At 41.1% G+C, this 21,227-nt stretch overlaps 4 protein-coding genes across 11 annotated transcripts; 1 reads left to right on the forward strand and 3 right to left on the reverse strand.

Annotated features, from left to right (window-relative positions):
- Positions 1-258: 258 nt before the first annotated feature.
- Positions 259-6,668, reverse strand: ap3m1 (adaptor related protein complex 3 subunit mu 1). Of its 3 annotated transcripts, XM_046401135.1 has the most exons (11): positions 6,549-6,667; positions 5,221-5,329; positions 5,004-5,085; positions 4,335-4,612; positions 3,359-3,530; positions 3,079-3,216; positions 2,859-2,944; positions 2,395-2,528; positions 1,786-1,993; positions 1,496-1,640; positions 259-1,270 (listed from the first exon to the last, which is right to left on the reverse strand). In XM_046401135.1, the coding sequence occupies exons 4-11, from the start codon at positions 4,605-4,607 to the stop codon at positions 1,170-1,172; spliced, it is 1,257 nt and encodes a 418-aa protein (XP_046257091.1). In that variant the 5' UTR covers positions 4,608-4,612; positions 5,004-5,085; positions 5,221-5,329; positions 6,549-6,667; the 3' UTR covers positions 259-1,169. The 3 variants fall into 3 exon arrangements, with proteins under 3 accessions (XP_046257091.1, XP_046257092.1, XP_046257093.1); XM_046401136.1 differs by lacking the exon at positions 5,004-5,085 and having other exon boundaries at positions 6,549-6,668; XM_046401137.1 differs by lacking the exons at positions 5,004-5,085; positions 5,221-5,329; positions 6,549-6,667 and adding an exon at positions 4,863-4,968.
- On the forward strand, positions 5,883-14,944 carry adka (adenosine kinase a). 2 transcript variants are annotated; one of them, XM_046401141.1, is made up of 11 exons: positions 5,883-6,063; positions 8,417-8,491; positions 9,752-9,805; positions 11,658-11,736; positions 11,869-12,041; positions 12,137-12,245; positions 12,484-12,654; positions 12,765-12,800; positions 12,914-13,028; positions 13,133-13,219; positions 13,322-14,944. In XM_046401141.1, exons 1-11 carry the CDS (start codon positions 5,972-5,974, stop codon positions 13,444-13,446), a joined length of 1,116 nt encoding a protein of 371 aa, XP_046257097.1. In that variant the 5' UTR covers positions 5,883-5,971; the 3' UTR covers positions 13,447-14,944. The 2 variants fall into 2 exon arrangements, with proteins under 2 accessions (XP_046257097.1, XP_046257098.1); XM_046401142.1 differs by lacking the exon at positions 5,883-6,063 and adding an exon at positions 6,817-7,074.
- Positions 14,945-15,515: 571 nt separating this feature from the next.
- LOC124065620 (dual specificity phosphatase 29) lies at positions 15,516-17,552 on the reverse strand. 3 transcript variants are annotated; one of them, XM_046401144.1, is made up of 4 exons: positions 17,414-17,552; positions 16,387-16,577; positions 16,088-16,311; positions 15,516-15,996 (listed from the first exon to the last, which is right to left on the reverse strand). In XM_046401144.1, exons 2-4 carry the CDS (start codon positions 16,563-16,565, stop codon positions 15,773-15,775), a joined length of 627 nt encoding a protein of 208 aa, XP_046257100.1. In that variant the 5' UTR covers positions 16,566-16,577; positions 17,414-17,552; the 3' UTR covers positions 15,516-15,772. The 3 variants fall into 3 exon arrangements, with proteins under 3 accessions (XP_046257100.1, XP_046257099.1, XP_046257101.1); XM_046401143.1 differs by having other exon boundaries at positions 16,387-16,574; positions 17,414-17,529; XM_046401145.1 differs by lacking the exon at positions 17,414-17,552 and adding an exon at positions 16,850-17,354 and having other exon boundaries at positions 16,387-16,574.
- A 503-nt stretch (positions 17,553-18,055) lies between these two features.
- On the reverse strand, positions 18,056-20,880 carry dusp13a (dual specificity phosphatase 13a). Of its 3 annotated transcripts, none has more exons than XM_046401139.1 (7): positions 20,635-20,880; positions 19,583-19,708; positions 19,255-19,496; positions 18,913-19,129; positions 18,702-18,824; positions 18,399-18,616; positions 18,056-18,288 (listed from the first exon to the last, which is right to left on the reverse strand). In XM_046401139.1, the coding sequence occupies exons 2-7, from the start codon at positions 19,705-19,707 to the stop codon at positions 18,059-18,061; spliced, it is 1,155 nt and encodes a 384-aa protein (XP_046257095.1). In that variant the 5' UTR covers position 19,708; positions 20,635-20,880; the 3' UTR covers positions 18,056-18,058. The 3 variants fall into 3 exon arrangements, with proteins under 3 accessions (XP_046257095.1, XP_046257096.1, XP_046257094.1); XM_046401140.1 differs by having other exon boundaries at positions 19,970-20,880; XM_046401138.1 differs by having other exon boundaries at positions 19,583-20,880.
- Between the last annotated feature and the right edge of the window lie 347 nt (positions 20,881-21,227).

Here is a 21,227-nt window from a genome sequence, read left to right on the forward strand (position 1 = left end):
GTTTATCAACTCAGTGTAGTGTGTGAGCATGCTAAATGTTGACCTGTGGCATTTGATTTACAAAACTCACTTAAAGCCACAAAAGCCAACGTCACGGCAACACGAGAGTAAACATCAGTGTGATAAATCCAGTACCAATGAAAACTCTAGCAAATATCTGCAATACATCCAATTGTGGTTGAGATATTTCACTCTGGCCCAAAATGTTGGACTAAACCAAACTGCTGTCATGGTTAAAAAAAAGCACACATGAAGATATAACTTTAAAGCTTTTATAGGACATCTTAGACACAGAAATACAGATTCAATTTCATACGGGAGCTTTAAGTAGTATTTTCCATGTGGACAGCTGATTGTGCAAGTCTTGTGCTGAGTAAAGAAGTTGCATTCAAGATGACGTGAGGATCTTGTAGATTTTAGTGCTTTTTACATGATTGTTCCCAACAGACTGCCTGAATCACCGGCTCTTATCCTGACCCTGCAGAGAGTTGTACCCTTCCAGAGCCAAACAATGCACCTTATATATACGACATATTTTTAAGATGTACTGCAAAAACACGCAGTTTGTGCTGTAGTGTGCTATACAAAGCACTTTAACCTATCGTTACAAGGCCACATTAAAGAGTGAATGTGTGCAAAAATACCTGTACTAAAGACAGTGCCTCAAGACACGATGCAGCTACTCAGAAAGTAGATACATTAGATTTTTTTAAAAAATATACACGTGTGCATACACACAGAACGTGCAAATAGGATTGTATGGATATGCTGAAGAAATGAGGAACGAGGTGCTGAGCCGTGAGCGTCCCTTTTCAAAGCAAAATATTCCCCTTAGGCAACACTCAGAATGTGTTAGACAAAAAAAGACAGAAAATATTCAGAAATAGTCTAAAAAGAAAGAGGAATGATGCATACAATGCAGCACATATAAACTGGATAGAGACTAATAGCACTTCAACAAGGTCACATGATTATTAAGGCTTCCCTTTACAGGCCACAAATACCATCCAGTCGCACATATGTAATGCCAAACATATAATAAATAACCGTTAGAATGCAAAATTGTTCATTAATTACAATGAGGACATGTAAGACATATTGGAGAGATGACTCAGTGAGGTGGTAACCTTGACCTCTACTTGGCACACTGGATTGTTAACCTCCACCACTCAGGTCCGCACTTGGAATTTCCCAGCTTTAGTCAAATATTTGACGCCTTTAAATGGCTTGTATTTCTCTCCATACATGTCAAGACGGCTCACCTTAAGACCTGTACAGAAGAGAGAGAGGCAGCGACTGAAAATACAAATAAACAACATCAGCTCTGATTTGAAACTGAAACCATCCCAACACTGCTGTTACCACTACCATAACCATTAACAACCTCAACGGCAATGCTGGAGAGAAGGAATGGGGCCACCACGACTGACTAGTTACATTTCTGGACTTTGACTTTGACTCCATTAAAAGTAAGTGGTCATGTAGCAGCAATTACCTGATATGGCGAGCTGCTGTATCTTCAGGTCAATGCTGAGTGTGGGATTATCCTCAGGTTTGGGGGCTCCTGCCTGCGTACTCAAAGTGCCTCTCAAGTTAGGAAGCTTCTGGGGGTTCAGTTTCCCAATGTCCCACACCAAAACCTACCAAAGATATAAGACATGCTCCTGGTAAGTTAACTATTTTTTGTTTACTAAAAACATTAAGGAGTGGAAGGTGCCCTGACATCTCATTTAACGCAGACCTATTACATTATTGCTTAAGACAGCCTTGTAAACAGCTGGCTACCTTGGTAGCGAGATCGTAGGTGTAGCTTCCCTGTGTGGCTGTGAGGTTGGCGTTGAGCACAGCTTTAGGCATGTGGATAGTGACCATCAAGCCCTCCACTGTCTTCCCCATAGTCTGCTTGGGTCCAATTGTGATATCCAGGCGACCACAGGGTCCCGTCTCAAAAAAACTGATGTTCTGCTTCACATACACTGGAATGGCCACAAGACTGAGGAAGGAAAACAGACAGAACTGACCACAGTGACAATAAACAGTTAGCAGGCAGACTGCAACCAGCTTGTGTTTACAAGGTAACAAGTGAAGACCATGAATCCTGTTTGTGGAAACTAAACCAGAATTTCCATCTACTCCGCCACACTGAAACCCAAAGAGGATAACTAGACAGATTTTATTGCTGCTAAAGGATGTTGATTGCCAGATCACATCTTTAGACTTCACCAAATTCATCATTAGATCATATCCGCTGACATAAACTGATCGATTTCAGTAAAAATGGTATGGCAGTCTAGGTTTTCCCAGTTGTTGCTCAGGACCACACAAAAGAAGGCTTTGACTGTGTTGTGAAGATCTTATTATAAATAAGACACACAACTGTACGCCTGTGCTTACTTTTGAGAGCTGACATGATAGTTCATGAGTATGAAGTTTCCGTCCGGCGGGATGAAAGAGAGGACACGCTCCGACTCCCATCGTTTAAACCGCACACACGGGTGGAAACTCACATCATCGAGAAGACGGGGATTCTGTCATCAAAAAATATCAACAATGGTGAGTAGATTTTAAACACGGACACATGCACAGGCAGATCACAAAATCAGAAAAACATAGCACTAACAACAAAACAGAATAGACTGGACTTTCTTCAATATCATGTACCCTGTCCTCCTATGACAGTGTTTCTCTCTGCTCATATTTGTTCAGTGTATTGTTTATGTTTACATTTACTGAGTGTTCACTATGTTTTCAGTGCCTCGCATCAGCTGTTCCATAAATTTGCTTGTTTGACTGAAATACAGCATACTGTAAACATTGCAGTTGGTTAGTATGACTGAAATAAGAGAAAATGAACCCACCATAAAGGACAAAGTCAGATCAGGCATCCCACTGAGCCTCACACAGGCTTCAATGACACCCTGGATCTCTGCAAATACTGTTGTACCTGAATTAGAAAGATTGAGGGGGATGCAAGCAAATTTAAAGAATAACCAGATACAATTATACCATATTATTGTTGTATCATATAGTATCATATCACTGTATCATATTAGTGTTGAAACAAGTGGTTGTTTATACCCGATTTGTCCAGAATGGCATCTATTTCCTCAATCACATCAAAATATGCCTCATTATTGGTGTATTTAACACCAGCCCTCCTCCATGGGATATTGGACAATTGACCTGTTGGCAACACATCTCCAACATTACTTCCTCCTAGAAGAGAGACAAAATGAAAGCAAAAACATGAATGTTCACAATGACGTTGCACATTTTATTTGGTTTAGAGATAAGCAGACAGAGAGGATTACAGTTCAGACTGACTTTTCACACCACAGTCAGGCTGACCTCTGTTTACCTGTGAGCGTATTGACAACTGATCGCAGTATGGTGGGAGGCCTGATCATCTCTTTGAGGACGTTGGACTCTGTTGCAAGTGGAAAGCCGTTGTCCAGCATCTCCTCCAACAGCTCGTACACGGTCACCACATTGTCCTTGATCACACCTTCGGAGCACTCGCCAAAGTAGTCCTGTTGACAAAAATGCCAGTTAGACCAAAGCCAGGAGTAGACTAACCTATGCACAAAAAAAAAAAGAGCTTACAGAGTTACAGATAATCCAACATCATGGATTTGTCATTTGTTTAAGTTGAACCCCTCATTCCACACTACATACAAATGTTTCTGTTTTATTGTTTCTGCAGTATACAAGATATTGCATATTTCACATTGCACGACAGGGTAATTGCACAATACTTCAAATCAAAGTGCAACTTAACTGAAACTAGCTGCAATTTGTTTAAGAAGTTGTGGTTTTGAGTTGCTTTTCCTTTTCCTTTGTGCATTGCACTATGGAGAAATACTGCACAACATCAGCACACTTAAAAATGAAACCTTTTTAAGTAATTACAATGATGTTTTAATGTATTAAGTTCTGCATACACAAAAATCGCTTATGATTAGTATGTAAAATGGAATTAAGGTTCAGTCACGGTATACTGAGGACATACTAGGAACTGTTTCCACATTTGGACTGCACAGTCAAACTCTTTTGAGCGCATAACATAACTTAGTGGAATACAGCTGAGAAAAGTTCTCAATCTACAAAATAAACATGGCATTTTCCTCTCTTTCTGCATGGCAGAGGGAAAATGTGTATGTCCTTTGTCTTCAGCATTATCACTTGGTTTCAGGAAGTGAAACCTGATCACTTGATGTGATGTGTCAGATGGGAAACAATCTGCAATCTTCTCCTACAAAACATTAAGAACAACAAAGATGTCTGACTTTACATTCTGGCATCTATCTAGCTATATGAACACAGAGTTTAAGCACCTGAATTGTGTCTGCCACTCTGTGCAGAAACTCAATGACAAACAGCGGAGGGACCTCAGTCTGGATGACTGACAGGAAGAACAGCTTGCCCCTGTATATGGAAATGAGATAGTGGTGCGGGGTCTGCAGGACAGGGGGCACATTCTCCGGGTCCACTGCCTTCTCCTTCGCCTCGAAAAAGTAATCACACACGCTCCGGCTGATAACACTCTTCCAGTGTTTTTCCAGGAAGATGTCTCCCGAGTGATTAATCAGGAACAGACTGTGGATCATCTCAGCTGAAACAATGAGGCAGTTGTTGTTGTTGTTAGTAGTGCTCTATGTTTTTCAGTAAAGCAGACGGGAAAAAAACTGACATCAGCAGTTTTGAAACCGTAACTCTCTAGCAATTATTCGATTGTGTCAAAATGTAAACAAAGCAATGCAGACGTAAAGAAGTGTCAACTGTTGTCAACATTTGCCTGCTGTCAAAATCTGTCAAACTAACTTCAACCTTAGGTAACTTATCCGGCTCGCTAGCAATCTCACATTGGCAACTTGGAACTGTTTAAAGATTTGCAAATGAATGCAAAACATAAAATAAAGTTGAGAATGGGAAGCGGAACAGCAACAAAGAATATAGATCAAAAATGATGTCTACAAAGTAAAACAGACTGTTAAAAGTTTTACCTGCTAACTCCACTTGATTGTACCAAGAATATTATTGGGTGCCAATATGGCAGAAGTGTGTGCTGAGAAGGCGCCTGCAGATCTATGCACACGTAAACACAGGGAAGTCATAAATACATATCGGCGAAACAATAAAATAAGTAATAAAATATTTTCAGAAATATTCTGAACTGTTTAAATATCAAAGAACTCAAATGTTAACATGGTCGATACTTACAGGGAAAAGTTTCATCTTTTTCAATCAGGCACCATTGCGGCCAGCTAATCCTCGGCTCAGCGTGTGACTACGTGGGATTTTGTTCCCTGAGCTTCACCTTTCAGGGTTCCTGCAGGCGTAAATTACATTGTATTTCTCTTCTCTGGTAGAACTACAGCAGCCTTCACATCCATCACTTTTACCTTCATATCAGGTTTCACACGTAAAAACACAAATAGCCGTCATCATTTAATGGTCAGCTATGATGGAAATATATTTTTTTAAACTGTTAAATGCTCCATCATGGTGATGGTTTGTGCTGGATGATGTACCTGTCTGCCGTGATTGAAAATTCTGCAAATTGACAGTTAAGTTTTCACATGTGTGTAATTTCAGAGTCTATTTTTGTAAAAACGTAAACAAATAGATAGTAATTAAAAAAATCACCAATAAGCTACTAGACTCCCTGGAAATAAATGCTAATGACTAATCCCTTCCATGCTACTGTAGAACGCTTTAAACACTACTTTCAACATTAAATTAACATTAAAAAACTTGTAAGTTTACTCTCGACACCAGCTCAATCGGGAAGTGGTTTTTAACCTAAATGTAAAACCTTTGAGTGGCGGAACTCTGTATAGGCGTCACACGGCCTGTAGGGGGCAACGGCTGCCTGCGAGGCTCTACTGAGGTTTAATACTCTTCCACCATACTGATTAACGCGACTGCTTTTTCACACCGGTTAAGGTGATTGTAACGTGCGCTGTCAACCATGGCCTCTGAAGAACCGCAAGCAAAGAAACAAAAACTTTCAGAGGAGGAGAAGACAGAGCCTCCGACCAAAAAGACTCCTGCCAATCTAAGGTGACCGAAAGCTAACCATAAAAAGCTACCAAAAGAATGACACGACCTTCTTCTGAGTATGCTAAAACGTGTGCCAGTCAAACTTGAGTTTACAGTCTAGTCTGTGTACATTACAAGTGAGTGCATGAAATTGTGAGATTGACAATGTTGGGTGTTTTCGGTAACATTAAATATCTATATGATCCACTTCGGTGAGGAGAATTTGTCGTCGCAAATAACGACCAGTGCAAAGTCCTCTGATGTGGTTATCTTTCAACGTGGTTATGCGAGCTACACAGCTAGCAGTTAGCTAAAAGTAACATTAGTTACCTTTAGGGACGTTTAGGCCAGACGCCGCTGCTGTCATATAAACGTTAACTAAACGTTAACGTTTGCAAGCGTTAACTCCAGCATGCTCTCTATTCAGTTGGTGTGCCAATATCTAATCTAAGTTCAGCGTGACCGCCACCTGCCCCTGCATGTTTGAAAGCTGCAGAAAGACATACTTGGGAGTGATCTGTGCACGTTCATTCAATGCCAAGGATTGCTCCGCTGCTTGGTATAGCAACGGCTGCTGCAGGGAAATATTGCCTGATCTATCCTTTACGAGCTCCAGATCAATTAATTGCAAACTAGTCACGTGGCCGTATTGATTTTTTTTTAACAATAATAAATCTGACAATGGTACGGCAACTTCCATTATTAATCTCTAAACAGCTGGTGTCTCTGTTTCCTCTGTCATCAGCTCGCTACTCACGATGTAATTTAGCTTAAAAAGAGTGAGTGGATTGAGGCTGGAAATGGCAAGACAAGCCAATCACCAGACAGAGTCGTGGCCCTGCCTCCTCCAGATGCAATCCAATCAGTCAGTCGTGAGTAGGAGGAGCCGTGGTTGCAGGGGGAAATCGATCTGCCTGCACACTGAGCTGAAATTGTGAAGTTTTTTGAATACATTGGTCTTTCTGAACCAGTTTTTAGGTAGCTCAACAGGTCTGTCGGTATTCAGCTGAGGAGCACTATGTCTTGTGCAAGGTAAGGCCACGTTGACATACAGAGGATAGATTTAAATACAGGAGTGGGTTTTGCTTCAGTGTAATTGGCTGCTCATCTGACTGCATATTGGTAGATGTATGTGCTGTATTTAATGATAATATGAGTTTGTCATCTTTGGGTGTGTTTGTTTTTTGAGTGACAGAAATGCTTTTTGCTTTTTCAAGAGGCGCTCTTGAATCCGGCTTCCTCTTGCTTTATTCAATTTTCTCCTTGGGCGTGTGCAGAAAGAAAAGCTTGATGGGGGAAATACACTAGCACATGTTTATGTGAAGGTGGCATCTGTTAGGGACTGTGTTCAAAGACTTGCCCCATGTGGGTTTTGACAAGATTGCGGTGACATCAAGGACTAGCATGCAAGAGTGAAGAACACACTAAGACACGAATCTGATGCATGTGTTATTTACATGCTATTACAGTCTCTTGATGATTTAGCCATATAACACTGAGATCATTCAGTATTTGCTTACAGAAAAGCAAAAATCTGCAGACCAACTCACTGGCTGTAATGGGTTTCTGTTGTCTAAGACAAGTTCCAGTGGGATTGTTATACACTGACACAAAGCACAGAGGTGCCTTTCTAGCAGCTGTCTCATTTTCTTCAGCCCCAGTGGTGAACATGTTGCTGTGCTCTTTTAAAATAATGTTTTTTGGCATCACAAGACTATGGTTTGCAATGGTATTCAAACCCTGTGCTCAGTTATTTGTTCCAGGGAAGTATGGACTGCACAAACACAGACACACACAGCCTACTGCCATCATGCCGTTGCCTTGCCTACATTCATGACCGACTCATTGCCAAACATATTCATATTCTTTTAGAGTTTTAGTTAATAGGTCATGCATGTTTCCAAATCAGATCTCTCAGACATGTGCCATTTCTGCTTTTTCTTTCTGTGTGAAAGTCATATGATCGAAGTCACATGGAAACAAAACTGCGGGTTTGCAAAATGACAGATAACGCGGGTAAAAACCTAGCACATCCAGTGGAGTGGGCGGACATGAATTTTTAAGTCCGTAAAATGTTTCTGCACTGTGCTTAAAGAGGGGTTCTGAGCTATTCCAAGTTAAATTTCAAAGGCAAAGACTCAGAATGTTAAGAGACAGGACAGCACAACATGGATTCTGCAAATGTACCTCTTACTGCTGCCATTCAAGATGAGTTTCTGTGAATAAAAAAAAAAAAAAAAAAAAAAACAACAAGCCAACATTGTATGGAGGTAAAGAAGGAAGTTAGCTAGCTATACTGTCATGTTAAAGCCAAGCTTTTCAGTTTTGCATTTTTGTTGTTTTTTTGTTTAAACTCTTAATCTTTATGTTTCAGCCCTAATTCACTCTTTGGTATGGGAAACCCTTTACTGGATATCTGTGCTGTAGTGGACAAAGACTTCTTGGACAAGTAAGTTAAAGGCCTGAAGGCAAAATTCTTGTCATTTAAAGGAAGTGCAACTGTGGTTTTAGTCCTTACTGCTGATTGTCGTAGAAATAAATGAGAAAAGGTTTATGTAAATGAAAAACTTTCACATTAATGTACATATTGCAGCATTTCTATTGACCGTAATGTACATATTGCAACATTTCTATTGACCATAGTGTTATACAGGGAAAGAAAAATGTTGAATTATAAAAGTCCTGGAGTTTAAGTCCATCCTTTTGCTGCTGTAAAAGTACAGTTGCAGTCAAATCAAGTGCAATACAGACATTTGGTGTCATTGAGGTCACTCCTGCGACGGCCTGACAATAAGAGAAAGAGGCTTTTATGATGTAATTTGATCAATGGAGATACAAGAGGACAGAGCACAGGAAACGGCAGAGTTACATGCATCCATTAGTTGTACTGCTGTATTGCATTACATTAAGGTTATACATATTAGACTGTGATAGCTAAGTGAAACAGTCAGTGCTTTTCCCTGTTTTGTCTTCATGTTAGTTGTGATTATTTGTCGATCTAGTTACCGTACATAGTATTGGCTAAGCCTTACATGTGTGACTCATCAATATGTATTTTAAGTTAATGTTTAAAATTATGAGGCTCCTGCAAAAGCAGTGATCCTTACCTTTATGCTGTAACAATTAAGAGATTTTATTTACCTGCTCATATGTACTTATTTGCTTTTTTTAATTGGTATTCTTTGAAATAGAGGAAGTCTGCAGTGGAAACCTAAACAATCAGAGTAGCTGCTTCTGGTCTGTCCAGGCTCTGTCAGGTTGAGTTGACCAGGGCAAAGGGTTCCAGATCAGAGTCCACTCTCAAACTCCTTACATAAATGTCAGGATTAGAGTTAAACCAACCAACCGCTGTTCTTATTCAGTCTTACATTGAATAAAGCTGGACTGAATCTGCACCTTAATCCCCAACTACAATCTGTTTCGCATTGCTGACCAGCATATTGACCTGGCCTGAGTGGTGGCAGGTAGTAAACAAAGACACTTTGACAGTGTCTCTGCAAGCCTCTGTCTGTGATTTAATGACGGAATGATTTCATTAATCACATTTCCATTGGAGGGAGTTGCCATTGTCTTTGTGTCTGCAATGCTTATAGTTTGCGTATGGAGTTCAACAGTGGAGTTGTCTTTTTTTTTTAAATTGGTCAGGTTTAACTTAGCATATGTTTCCCATGACTTGGAGAAAATAATGCCTTCTTTTTTTCATCTGCAGGTACTCTCTGAAACCCAATGACCAGATCCTGGCAGAGGACAAACACAAAGCACTGTTCGTATCTCCTACGTTGCAACATTTCCTGTAGAATGCATGTTGTGGTGGAGCTCTCTCACATCGTTCTGCAGGGCTTATATTCTGTGCCGGGAGAACATGAATAAGTCTAAGATCAAACCAAGCTTGGTCCTCTCTGTTCTGAACAGAGCCAGTCAAAACAGGCACACACCAGAAATCACCACGATTGACCTCTGTTCCTTTATAAGACAGCCAATGGCAGAGCAGCAGATCCAGTACAGGCAGACGGTCTCAACCAATAGCATACCAGGACGCTTCACCTCCCAGTCCCTCTGAGACATGAGCCAGAAAGCAAACATTTAACAGCAGGAGATAAGAGAGTTTTGTCTGACTGGATTATACTGATGTGTTCTGACTGTATGATCACTGAGTAGCCCTCCAGTAATGTCTGCTTTACAGTGACAATAGTACTTGCTATAACGGAAGATGTTCACTTTTACTTGATATGAGGATGAATGACCCTTGATACAGCCAAATGTTCAAATGAATTATTTATATCAGGGAGCACTTGTACCCAGGATTCTCAGCTTGGGAGTCAGCTCAGTGAGGTGGTTGTGGGTTAATAGTGAAGCCCACGGTCACTTGGTATGTATAGTATGAAGGTGCAAGTCCACACAAGTTTAACACATGTATCTTGATCCTGCTTGTACTTAAGCCATTCAGACCTTGTTTTAGTGCTCAGGGGCTGAATGCTAATATGTAGGAGATTTCCCAAAATTGACTGGATGGGTTAAAGAAAAGTGTGGGTTTCTGCAACAGACTCTTACCCGCACTCCATTTTTTTTTCTCTCCGTCTCCCAGATGTGTCCCCCTCTGCAACCTCTGGCTCAGTCTCAGGCCCTTAAACAGCAGTCAGCCTGTTTTGCTTTTCCAGTGAACACACTGTCTCCAACACTCACATAAACCACACAAACATATATCTGTGTGTGGGTTTGATACAGCTGCTATATTTAGACTGTGGAACAGAGCAAATTAGCTTTATGCTTTAGCCCTAAGTGGAACATCAAAGCGCAGCTTTTATCATAGTTATGTAACAGGCACAAATGGTTCAGATGGTGTAATCGGTGACCAGTCATGCATGTGTTGCATTTTTTTTTTTACCTGGAAGAAATATGCTTGCTGCACAGAGATCAGCACAAAACAGGGGTGGACTCAATAAAAGCAACTGTGCAATGCCATGCACTACATCCAGTACAAGTACAGCCTCATGATAAACAATACCTCTGAAATTTTTAATGTTTAAGTTGTCTATATCTGATTACGGTAATAATGTAAATGTGGCAATGTCTGATCAAAGAAAAAGTAAGACTGAAAGGAACAATTCTATCATTTTGGCAAATTTGCTTGCTTGCTGAGAGTTAAATGAGAAGATTGATAAAACTCTCGAATCTATCCAGGAGACACTTGAGTTGAGCACTGAGTTTGGAAACGCTGAAATGGGTAGCCTGAGCCTGTCCAAAGGTTAAAAACATCTAAAGCTCACCATTTTACATCTTATTTGTTTAATGTGTACAGAGAAAGACTCGCTGACTGACCCTGTTTCCTGTCTTTATGTCGAGCTTAGCTAATGAACTACTGACTGTAGCTTCATCTTTGCCAATCTAATTCTCGACAAGAAAACAAATAAGCAGATTTGAAAAATGTTCTCACTATTCCTCTAAGAATCAGACTTCGGTGCTAAGCACACACGCTTCGACCACTACTCAGAAGCACTTAAAAAAAAAAAGATGTGGTCGACCTCATCACTGCAGAAGTGAACCAACCTGACATGAATTTACTCTTCTTTTGGGACTCTGATTTGTAGGAATTACATGTTTGTTTCTGTGTGTAGATTTGAGGAGCTGGTGAAGAAGTTCAAAGTTGAGTACCATGCTGGAGGAGCCACACAGAACTCTATAAAGATTGCTCAGGTCAGTCATGTACACACAAACTCACCAACTTCCTGCACTGTCACCACATCATTCAAATCAAGTCTTGCTGTAAATGTAGGTCTTGGCGAGCAGCATCAATCAACTGCTCAGAGTGGTTGTTATTATCTTTAGTGGATGATCCAGGAGCCCCATAATGTCGGCACATTCTTTGGCTGCATTGGCATGGACAAGTTTGGAGAGATCCTGAAGCAGAAAGCCAAGGAGGCCCACATCGATGCCCACTACTACGAGCAAGACGAAGAGCCCACAGGGACATGTGCTGCTTGCGTCACTGGAGATAACAGGTGGCTACCCATTATTATAAGCATTTGTTGACTTGTTATAACTCATCTGTCTAAAACTCTTCTTTCTTTCTTTTTTTTTATCTTCTTCCTCTCAGGTCTCTGGTGGCTAACCTAGCTGCTGCTAACTGTTATAAGAAGGACAAACATCTAGACCTAGAAGAAAACTGGACGCTGGTGGAAAAAGCTAACGTCTACTATATTGCTGTGAGTAGTAGCTACCAAACAAATAATATAGTGTGTTGTGTCATTTACCTGTGATGTTCAGACCGACTCATGTCACTTCACCTGAGTACCCATGGGAGGCCACCAGACAAGCCACAGGGGAATATCTGTACACACTAGTGCACTTTCTGCTCCAGACTTTACTTCAAGTGATTCATTAGAGCCCATCAAGATATAAAAAGCAGATCAGTCATGACCCAATGTCACCATTTGCTTCCAGGGTTTCTTCCTGACTGTCTCTCTGGAGTCCATCCTGAAAGTGGCGAAGCACGCGTCTGAAAATAACAAGCTGTTTTGCCTGAACCTCTCTGCACCCTTCATCTGCCAGTTCTTCAAGGATAACCTCATGCAGGTTATGCCCTACGTCGATGTGCTGTTCGGCAATGAGACAGTAAGCCAGACTTTCACAGTGAATTCTCCAGATAATATTGGCTACTTCTGCTTACGCAGTGCTTTGTATACTGCGTTTCTGTCTGTAAAACAATCTCTCTCTTTCTGCAGGAGGCAGCTGCATTCGCTAAAGAGCAAGACTTCGAGGTGTGTGGACTGACAAGTCTCGTTTTGCATAAATTTGCACACGATTAGTGCTGTGTTTTTCAAGTATTTTGTGCAGTATCAGCTGGCGGTGTTAATATGTATGTTGTCTGTAGACCAAGGACATTAAGGAAATTGCCAAGAAAGCCCAAGCTTTGCCCAAAGTCAACACAAAGAGGCAGAGGATTGTGGTCTTGACCCAGGGAAAGGATGACACCACTATGGCTTCAAGTAAAATTTTCTGTTATTTTGTCTTTTTCTTTCATGGTGTTATTGTTATTTCTTTGAGTACCTTGTCCTCTGTAGACATTTAATTATTCTTTATGTCTGTTCAGGTGATAAGGTTGAGACATTCCCCGTACTGAAGATTGACCCCAAGGACATTGTTGACACAACTGGTGCAGGTGATGCCTTTGTAGGAGGTATGATTTATTTATTTATTTATTTTTAAATACTCCGAACATTTCTAGGTCGCTTGTGCTCTTTCCTGTGGGTTCCTGTTGAAGCTTCCCTTTGTGGTGCAGGTTTCCTGTCTGAGCTTGTTCAGGAGAAGCCACTGGATCGGTGCGTGAAGGCCGCACACTACGCCGCCAATGTCATCATCAGACGAGCAGGATGTACCTTCCCAGAAAAACCTGATTTCAACTGAGGATTCCCATTTCCTTCAGCCTGGACCCTCAAACTCACCGTGCCATATGCAACTCTGATTGCGTATGATAATTGTGGGTAGTATGTGTGATTTCCACACATACTACCCACAATTGTTATAGCTCAGTTTTGTTTTTTTTCTCCAATCAGCCATCCGTCCATGTGATCGACCCATAATTTCCATCCAATATTTAGGGGTGCCTCATGACTTGTGCCTGTCTGTATTCTCCACTTGGGGCCACTAGAGGATCATGTAGCCAAGAGCCAAGGAAAGATTGTTTCTATATAAATGACCATAAAGAAATCCTGACATCAATGTGGATGTGATAATTTTGCTTCCTCTAAAGGATCTAAATGGGAAATTTTTGTGGACAGTTGTTTTTTTTCTAAATGTATTTTGGCTCTGACTCTGGCAGAGTCCAGTAGCACTGGCGCCCATCAGACCCGTGTTGACAGTTTCTTCCCCCTGGAGACAAAGTCAAAGCACAAGAGGTTAAATCCACACTGGAGGACACATTTTACACAAACGGGACTAAAGAATAAAACATCACTCTGAAGGGAGGTTTTGGATACTGCATTGAAATGTGCAGTAGTGATATGTTTTAAAACTTATGAATTTTGACTTTAGCTTTAACAGGCCAGTTATGAAAAACCAGATGTTTTTCTTTTTTTTAAATCTGTTCAAGTCACTGCCCACTAAGTCCTGTGGTCCTGTCAAATGTTAACTTTACTGTGTTTATTCAAAATTTACTGTGAACATTGTGGAAATTTGCCTTTTTCCTTATGTTTTTAGGGGAAGGTGCCTCAGTTGCCTTTTCCTTAGTTTCTCTATAAATATTAAAGTTTGCAGAGGCCTACAGGTGTTATTTGAACCTGCATTTATCTGTGAAGGGAAACTTGCAAGCTTGAGCAATGATGGAAAACTGGTGGCGTGTGGGGGGAGAAAACTGACCCGCCATCTCTAAAATGCACCGAAGGTAGCTGGTGTTGTTGGAAAGTTATTATTTTGAACGTTCTCTGTCAGAGGGATGCAGGGGGCATTTACACTGATTTTTTTTTCCTGTGTTTTACTAAATCACATCTAAAAGGATATGACACATATTGAGAAAACTGTTGGAACTGTTGAGTTTGGGGGTAGTGGGAGGGGGGGGGGGGTTAATTCAGATTCAAGACTTCAGAGGGAGGGTGCAATAGTTTCGTCTTCATGCCATCTCTGTTTACCTCAGTTTGTGTTATTTTGTGGTCTGTACAATACTGAATATACTTGAATGCAACTGAATATAGACAAAAGGTTCATGACAACAGACAAAAAGTATATAGAGTTTTGCTGAATACTATGAGAGATGTTTTGAAACTTCTGGTGCATATTGTCCCTCCCTTAAGTACACCAAAAAGCCTTATGTGACATTTTATTGTGGGTCTCAATAGGTACTAATACACTCAAGTTGCCCCTCTCTGTGGAACACTGAAATTCATAAATAAAACTCCCAACACCGACATTGCTTATTCATTTTTCTGTTTGACTATTTTTAATGTTAAAGATTTGACTTTAATCGATCAAAAGGTTTTTATTTCTTTCAAATCAAAAATGATTCCTCGTAAGAGACCTATAGTATGTATGACATAAACTTGATTAGCATTAAAAACCTGTGAAACAAAAAATGTCAACTTTGGCAAACTAATTTTAAGCGTCTTAGTTCTGATCCTTCAAGGTATGAAGTAGATCCAAAAGTCTACTCAGATGAACAGCTGCAGCTCAAGAACTTTTGTTTTTGTATAATCACGTACCATAACGTGAATTTTGTAGGGTTCATTGGACAGAACAGCAGCATTGTGAAGGCGTCACTGTGGACTCTCGGTGTGATTTCTCATAGAATTTTTACAAATGATTATAATTAATCATTAATTATAATTAATCATTATAATTAATTGTTAATTATAATCGGTCCTATACATAAACAGTCCTATAAACATGAACTCCGCCTCAACCAGCTACAGCAGAAAATCTCTTACATGAATACATGAGGAATAATAAGGCAATGATATATAATACTATCACCATCACAAGGGGACATTTTTCAGCTTTAATAACTTTTACTTTCGATATTTTAAGTACATTTTCCTGATTATCCTTACATACTTTTAAGTCACATTTCCAGTCCAGGATTTTTACTTATAATGCAATAATGTGGTATTAGTCCTTTTACTTGTGAGAAACAAAACAGTTTAAAGGTTTTAGGAAACATAAAAACATTTTTGTATACCTGAGATAAATTTAGGAAAAACAAAATGTAGTGAACATGAGCATATGATTGCTCTGTTGTGTGCTATTGGTCTTGCATCTGTTTTTTTTGCCTCAGCCTCTCCTCCTGTAGTGTGATGTCCAAGGCTCTGAGCTGTTTCAGGAAGCCGTGATTAGGCAGGATGCAGCGGCGCTGTCGCACGTGCTCAATAGCGTCCACCACAGACAATCTGTGTTTCATCATGAGGTATGCCAGGACCAGAGTCGCTGACCTGCTGCGACCCATCACACAATGCACCAGCACCTTGTCTTGAACAGAATGAAGCAGAGACGAATGGATTCATTAGAAACTTGCAGCAGTGATGCGTAGAGGAACTCTTTGATTTCCTCCAGGACTTACTCTGTGGTTGGCTGAGGGAATCATGAATGAACTGGGTTGCAGGGCAAAAGTACTGGGAGATGTTGAAGGTGGGTTTGTCATCAGCCTCTACGCCCAAGTACTGGATGTCCATGTCTCTGTAGTAATCAGCACCAGTCAGCACATTGTTCCACTTCCCCTCTGCTGCATTAAGGACATGAGTAATACCGAGATCCTTCAGTCCAGGTCTCTCCAGAGCTGTTTTCCTGCAACACACAGCCTCAACATGAAGCTGCTGTCATGAATTCTGACACTTGCACTCTCTGTCTGTGTTTACTCACTCATCCCCAATGTAGACCCTTGGCCAGACCTGGTTGACATGTGCATACTGAGCCCCGGTGCCGGTCCAGAACAGTTGCTCCAGGTCTAATGTTCCTGGTGTGATGTAATCACTGTCTGGGTCCACCCGCACTGAGGTGTATGGGTTCCTGCCCCTGGACTTTACCACACAGGAGGACATGGCTCACCTCTGCTGCACAGAAAACACACACACATCCCTGAACCTAATCACCGGCATTCGAGCTGTGTAGAAATAACATCAGTTCTTTAAATGCGACAAATAATTAAATTTAATAATTTGATCAATAGAAAATTAATTGGCAGTCTGAGTCATTAAGCAATAATGACTGACAAATTGGTATCACACATTTGGTACGTTTCCATTCAGCAGTTTTATTGTGACTATGTGTGATTGGCTGAGGTTTTCTTAGGGTAAAACTTCATTTTTTCTCCTGCTGGTCGTACCTACAGGTCTCCATGACTAGCAGACATCTCATCTCTGTGGGCACCACTAGCAAGTTCAAGTGACAGACGGAGAGGAGGGAGTTATTGTTCACTGTGGTGACATATCAGTACAGTTTTGTCACACCGAGAAGAGTCACTTATGACAATAGATTTGAAATAATGAAATAGTACAGAACCAGCTGATGAAACAAAATACAAGTTCAGTGAGTTGCCAAAAAAAGATATCTTTCAATTGCTAACTGAATACTTTTATTTGAGAATTTATTAAACTTTTATAAGAAACCTGATGTGATATATATCAACTAGGGCGAATTAAAAACAAACAAATGTATTGATTTCCTTCATTTTGATATTCATATATCTGAATTTCAAACTAAAGCTGCTTATTTTTGGTTCAATTTTCTTTCATTAATCTCTCAGTTTATAAAACTAAAACTGTGTTGTGTTGTGATGTCCCGTAATCAGTTGATCTTCATCTATTCTGGACTGTAGATCATTCTGCTATTCTAGGTATGTCTGCACTGATTGTAATAAAAGTACTTTGGTAGAAAAAAAAAAGCTTACCTCTTTATTGTGTTTAAAGATTTAAATCCTGTCCCGAATAGAATCGCAACCAACACCACAACTTCTCCTCGACACCTGGACATCTGTGAACTTTCTCCCTCTCTCTATCTCTCTCTCTTGCTCTGTGTGCGTGTGTGTGTGTGTGTGTGTGTTGACCTCACTCAACAGTAAGCATGAAGGCTGAAACACAGATCTGGAATGGTAACTGCTCTCTCAGGCTCTGTGTTTAAGATGATATTTTTAGGCAGCTGGGCTACAACACCTGACCTCCACAACGCGCACACACACACACACACACACACACACATACAGATGCTTTCTCACAGTCCTCCTCATGAGTCCTCTAATGTTACAGTAATTGCTTTCCTTTAGCCCGTGTAGTAAAGAAACACACTGAAACAAAAAGAAGTTTAGTTTAAGTGGTATTTTGCATTGTTGTCATTATAAGAATGTCAGTCATGTGTGGACAGGTGTGGGGTCAGTTAGCATTTGTCACGGCAGGGTTATTTCTGGACACGTAAAACTGGAAGCATTCAGTTGTCACATTTTAGTAATTTTTGGGGCAGAGGTCACCTACGAGACATTTCTTTTTGTTAAAATAAAACAGGTGCTTGGCAGCAGTGGAAGGACGTGTGTGTCCATGTGTCATGATGTGTCAGAGTGGTCCTCCTCTGTGATCTGTCTGCTCTGATGGCTGAGGCTCATCTCCAGGTGCCTGAGCTGCTCCAGAAATCCAGAATTGGGTCCAATGTCTCGGTTCAGACGCACAGCCGCGATGGCCTCTGCCAATGACAGACCCTGGCACATCATCAGATAGGCAAGAACCAGCGCTCCAGAGCGACTGAGGCCCATGGCACAGTGGACAAACACCTTCCCTGGAAGATACATCGACAAGTGGATTCAACAACACTTAAGCATAATAAAGAAGGAAGAATGGGGGGCAGTCCTGTACCAAGTGCTGATGTCTGATGTCATATCTTCGCACCGTTTTTCTTCAGAGCACTGTCTATGAACTCTGCAGCAGGGCTGAAGAAAGGGCTGAGGTTAAACTCCGGATGGTCTGCAGCTTCAACACCGTGGTACTCCACTGTGGTGTCGCTGTAGAACTGCTGACCCGTGTTGATCCGGTGTCGGCCTGCTGCAGCGTTCAGCACGTGAGTCACACCCAGAGATGACAGTGTGGTTTTATCTCGTGCCACGGACCTGCACACACATGCAAACCCAATTTATTCTAATATTTTTGTGCAGCATTTCAAGCTGCTGGTTTGGATTTTTTTTTTCTACTCACTCATCTCCAATGTAGAGGTTGGGCCAGACTTGGTTGACAGGTGCCACTGGCTTCCTGTTTGCCCACAGAATTTGCCTCAGCTCTGTCAGGGATGGTGTTTCATCATCCTGGACAGAGTGACCTCTGTAGCAATAAAGATGTGTGTGTCTGTGTGTATATGTTTTTGTTTACGGCTGTGTGTGTGTTTGTGTGTATCTGTGTGTGTCTTTACAGATTTCGGGCCTGTCGTCTCCTCCTCCTTTCCCTTTCCAGGCTCATATCGAGACTTCGAAGCTGCTGCAGGAAGCCTGGGTTGGGGCAGATGTCCCTGTGCGGCCTGACGGCAGCCACCGCCTCCTGCAGCCTCAGGCCCTCCACAATCATCAGGAAGGCCAGCACCAGCGTTGCAGAGCGGCTCACGCCCATCAGACAGTGGACAAACACTCTTCCTGGGATAGGGACATTTACTGTTACTTTCAACACCAGATATGCAGTCACATGTACACTCAGTGGCCACTTTATATGCAGCCCAATACAGCAGTGCTGCCATAACATCTAAGTGTGACTGACTTGCCTCCCATTGCCAGTGCAGCCCTGATGTATCGCGCAGTTGGGTAAAAGAAAGGGCTAAGGATGAACTGTATTGAATCATCAGCCTCCACACCATAATAATCCACTGTCATGTCTTTGTAGAAATATGGGCCGGTGTTCACATAGAAGCTGTTTCCTGGGCCAGAGCTGGAGCCGCCATGAGCGGCATTAACAATGTGAGTTATGCCCAGACTGTGGAGTGTGCCCTTATCACGAGCAGCCACCCTGAAACACAATCACAAATTCAGATCTGTACGAGTGAGGGATGTTTATATAGATGTGTGTGTGCACGTTACTGTGTGTGAGCCTACTCGTTGCCTATGTAAAGGTTAGGCCAGACTTGATTGACATGCCCGGTGGGTTGTCTGTCTGCCAGCAGGAATTCCTGCAGCTCCGAGACAGAAGGAGGTTCGTATGGCGGATCCCGAAGAGACATACTGACACACACACACACACACACACACACATACATCAGTAGTGGAGAAAATATTATCCGGCTGTAAAAATGCTCAGTTACTCAGTTACAAGTCTTGCATTGAAAATGCTAAACACACAGTATGTAGTTTCTGCCATGCGGGGTATCAATAAAAACAAAACAAAATGGCATAAGTAACATGTGACTGTGGGAGTTGCCGTCGTCATTATTAAACAACCACCACCAGCAGCGTAGGTGAAAATCTGACGTGCCTTCACATTACATTTTCACTTCCCTCCTCACTCTCTGACCCTCTCCCAGAAGATATGGTGACAGGCAACACACCAGAATGCAACATCATCTCAAATAAAATGACACATTTGAGAAGTTCAGTTTATGTTTAACAAGCTCTTTATGAATGACTGAACCTTTTCGAGGAGGCCCCTTTCATGCCCAGTAATTATACTCTCACCTGTTACCAATGAACCTGTTTACCTGTGGAAGGTTCCATACAGGTGTTGTTTGTTGCTGCTGTCCCAGTATATATGTCACAGCAATAATTTTATTGTTCTTTGTATTGCTTTACATTGTGTATATTTAAAAAAAAAAAAACAAATTAAATGATCACATTCTGTTTTACAGCTTTTTTTTTGGAATGGGATTTGTATATTTTTTAATAAGCATAATTATAAAGTGACTCACATCCAGAACTGTCAGAAGTGAAGTCCAAAGTAAAGTACAACTGACTTAAATTTGTTCACTGAGTAAATGTTCCCAGTTATTTTCCATCACTGGCACACAAAAAGCATATCCTAGGCGTTCCTCTTGTTTGTCTAATGTGCAGCCTGCATTCATATTCACTGGATAATCCAGAGTTGACAGACTGAGCAAACAAACCTAACCAATCCTGAAACTAACCTTTTAAAACTCTGAATCATATGAACTTACCTTCCTCTAAGGCAGTGCAAACTCTTCTCCTACTGCGCTCGCTCTTATTTCTCTACAAACACTCTCCCACATGTAACTGTGACCCGTTTCCTTTTATAACTCTGGACACTCAACAGTGACAAAGCAGCCTGTTTTCTTCAGCAGTTCAGGCACTTTGAAACACATTTAATCCATTTTGACTACATGATAGCAGTCTTATTCTGATGAACAACAGTGTGGCATTACCCTGTGAACTTGAACATGAGCTCACTTGCTTTGTTTCCATGACTACAGAATGTTATGTAACACACCGCTGTACTGTATTTGTCCCCATGTTGCTACCCATCAGCTGAGTACTGCCTGCTGCCTGGCTCCCTTAAGAAATACAATCGAGGCTGTGAATAAGATTTACCGGTGACGTGTTAGCTTTGGCTGTATTTGTTGTTTTCCATGAATCAAATTTATAGGTTACGCTCATTGTAATATAAAGAACCGAAAAGTAAACACTGACATTATGTATTATTCAACTTTGTTTTATCAAAGTAAAATTAGTTTAAAATAATGTCTAATGTTTAGTTACTGCATTTATATCCCCCACTATTGAGTCCATATTT

This window comes from Scatophagus argus, chromosome 10 (assembly GCF_020382885.2).
Source record: "Scatophagus argus isolate fScaArg1 chromosome 10, fScaArg1.pri, whole genome shotgun sequence".
Taxonomy (NCBI): Eukaryota; Metazoa; Chordata; class Actinopteri; family Scatophagidae; genus Scatophagus; species Scatophagus argus.

Coding starts and splice junctions, on each gene's coding strand:
- ap3m1 (XM_046401136.1), bottom strand. CDS start 4,607: ATGATCCACAGTCTGTTCCTGATTAATCACTCGGGAGACATCTTCCTG. Junction 1,641..1,785: donor CCTACGATCTCGCTACCAAG/GTAGCCAGCTGT, acceptor TATCTTTGGTAG/GTTTTGGTGTGGGACATTGG. Junction 1,271..1,495: donor ACAGCAGCTCGCCATATCAG/GTAATTGCTGCT, acceptor TCTTCTGTACAG/GTCTTAAGGTGAGCCGTCTT.
- adka (XM_046401141.1), top strand. CDS start 5,972: ATGGCCTCTGAAGAACCGCAAGCAAAGAAACAAAAACTTTCAGAGGAG. Junction 8,492..9,751: donor GACAAAGACTTCTTGGACAA/GTAAGTTAAAGG, acceptor TTTCATCTGCAG/GTACTCTCTGAAACCCAATG. Junction 12,246..12,483: donor CTAACGTCTACTATATTGCT/GTGAGTAGTAGC, acceptor ATTTGCTTCCAG/GGTTTCTTCCTGACTGTCTC.
- LOC124065620 (XM_046401144.1), bottom strand. CDS start 16,565: ATGTCCTCCTGTGTGGTAAAGTCCAGGGGCAGGAACCCATACACCTCA. Junction 16,312..16,386: donor AGGGTCTACATTGGGGATGA/GTGAGTAAACAC, acceptor TGTGTGTTGCAG/GAAAACAGCTCTGGAGAGAC. Junction 15,997..16,087: donor TTCCCTCAGCCAACCACAGA/GTAAGTCCTGGA, acceptor ATTCTGTTCAAG/ACAAGGTGCTGGTGCATTGT.
- dusp13a (XM_046401138.1), bottom strand. CDS start 19,743: ATGTATGTGTGTGTGTGTGTGTGTGTGTGTGTCAGTATGTCTCTTCGG. Junction 19,497..19,582: donor AACCTTTACATAGGCAACGA/GTAGGCTCACAC, acceptor ATTGTGTTTCAG/GGTGGCTGCTCGTGATAAGG. Junction 18,825..18,912: donor AGACGACAGGCCCGAAATCT/GTAAAGACACAC, acceptor TTATTGCTACAG/AGGTCACTCTGTCCAGGATG.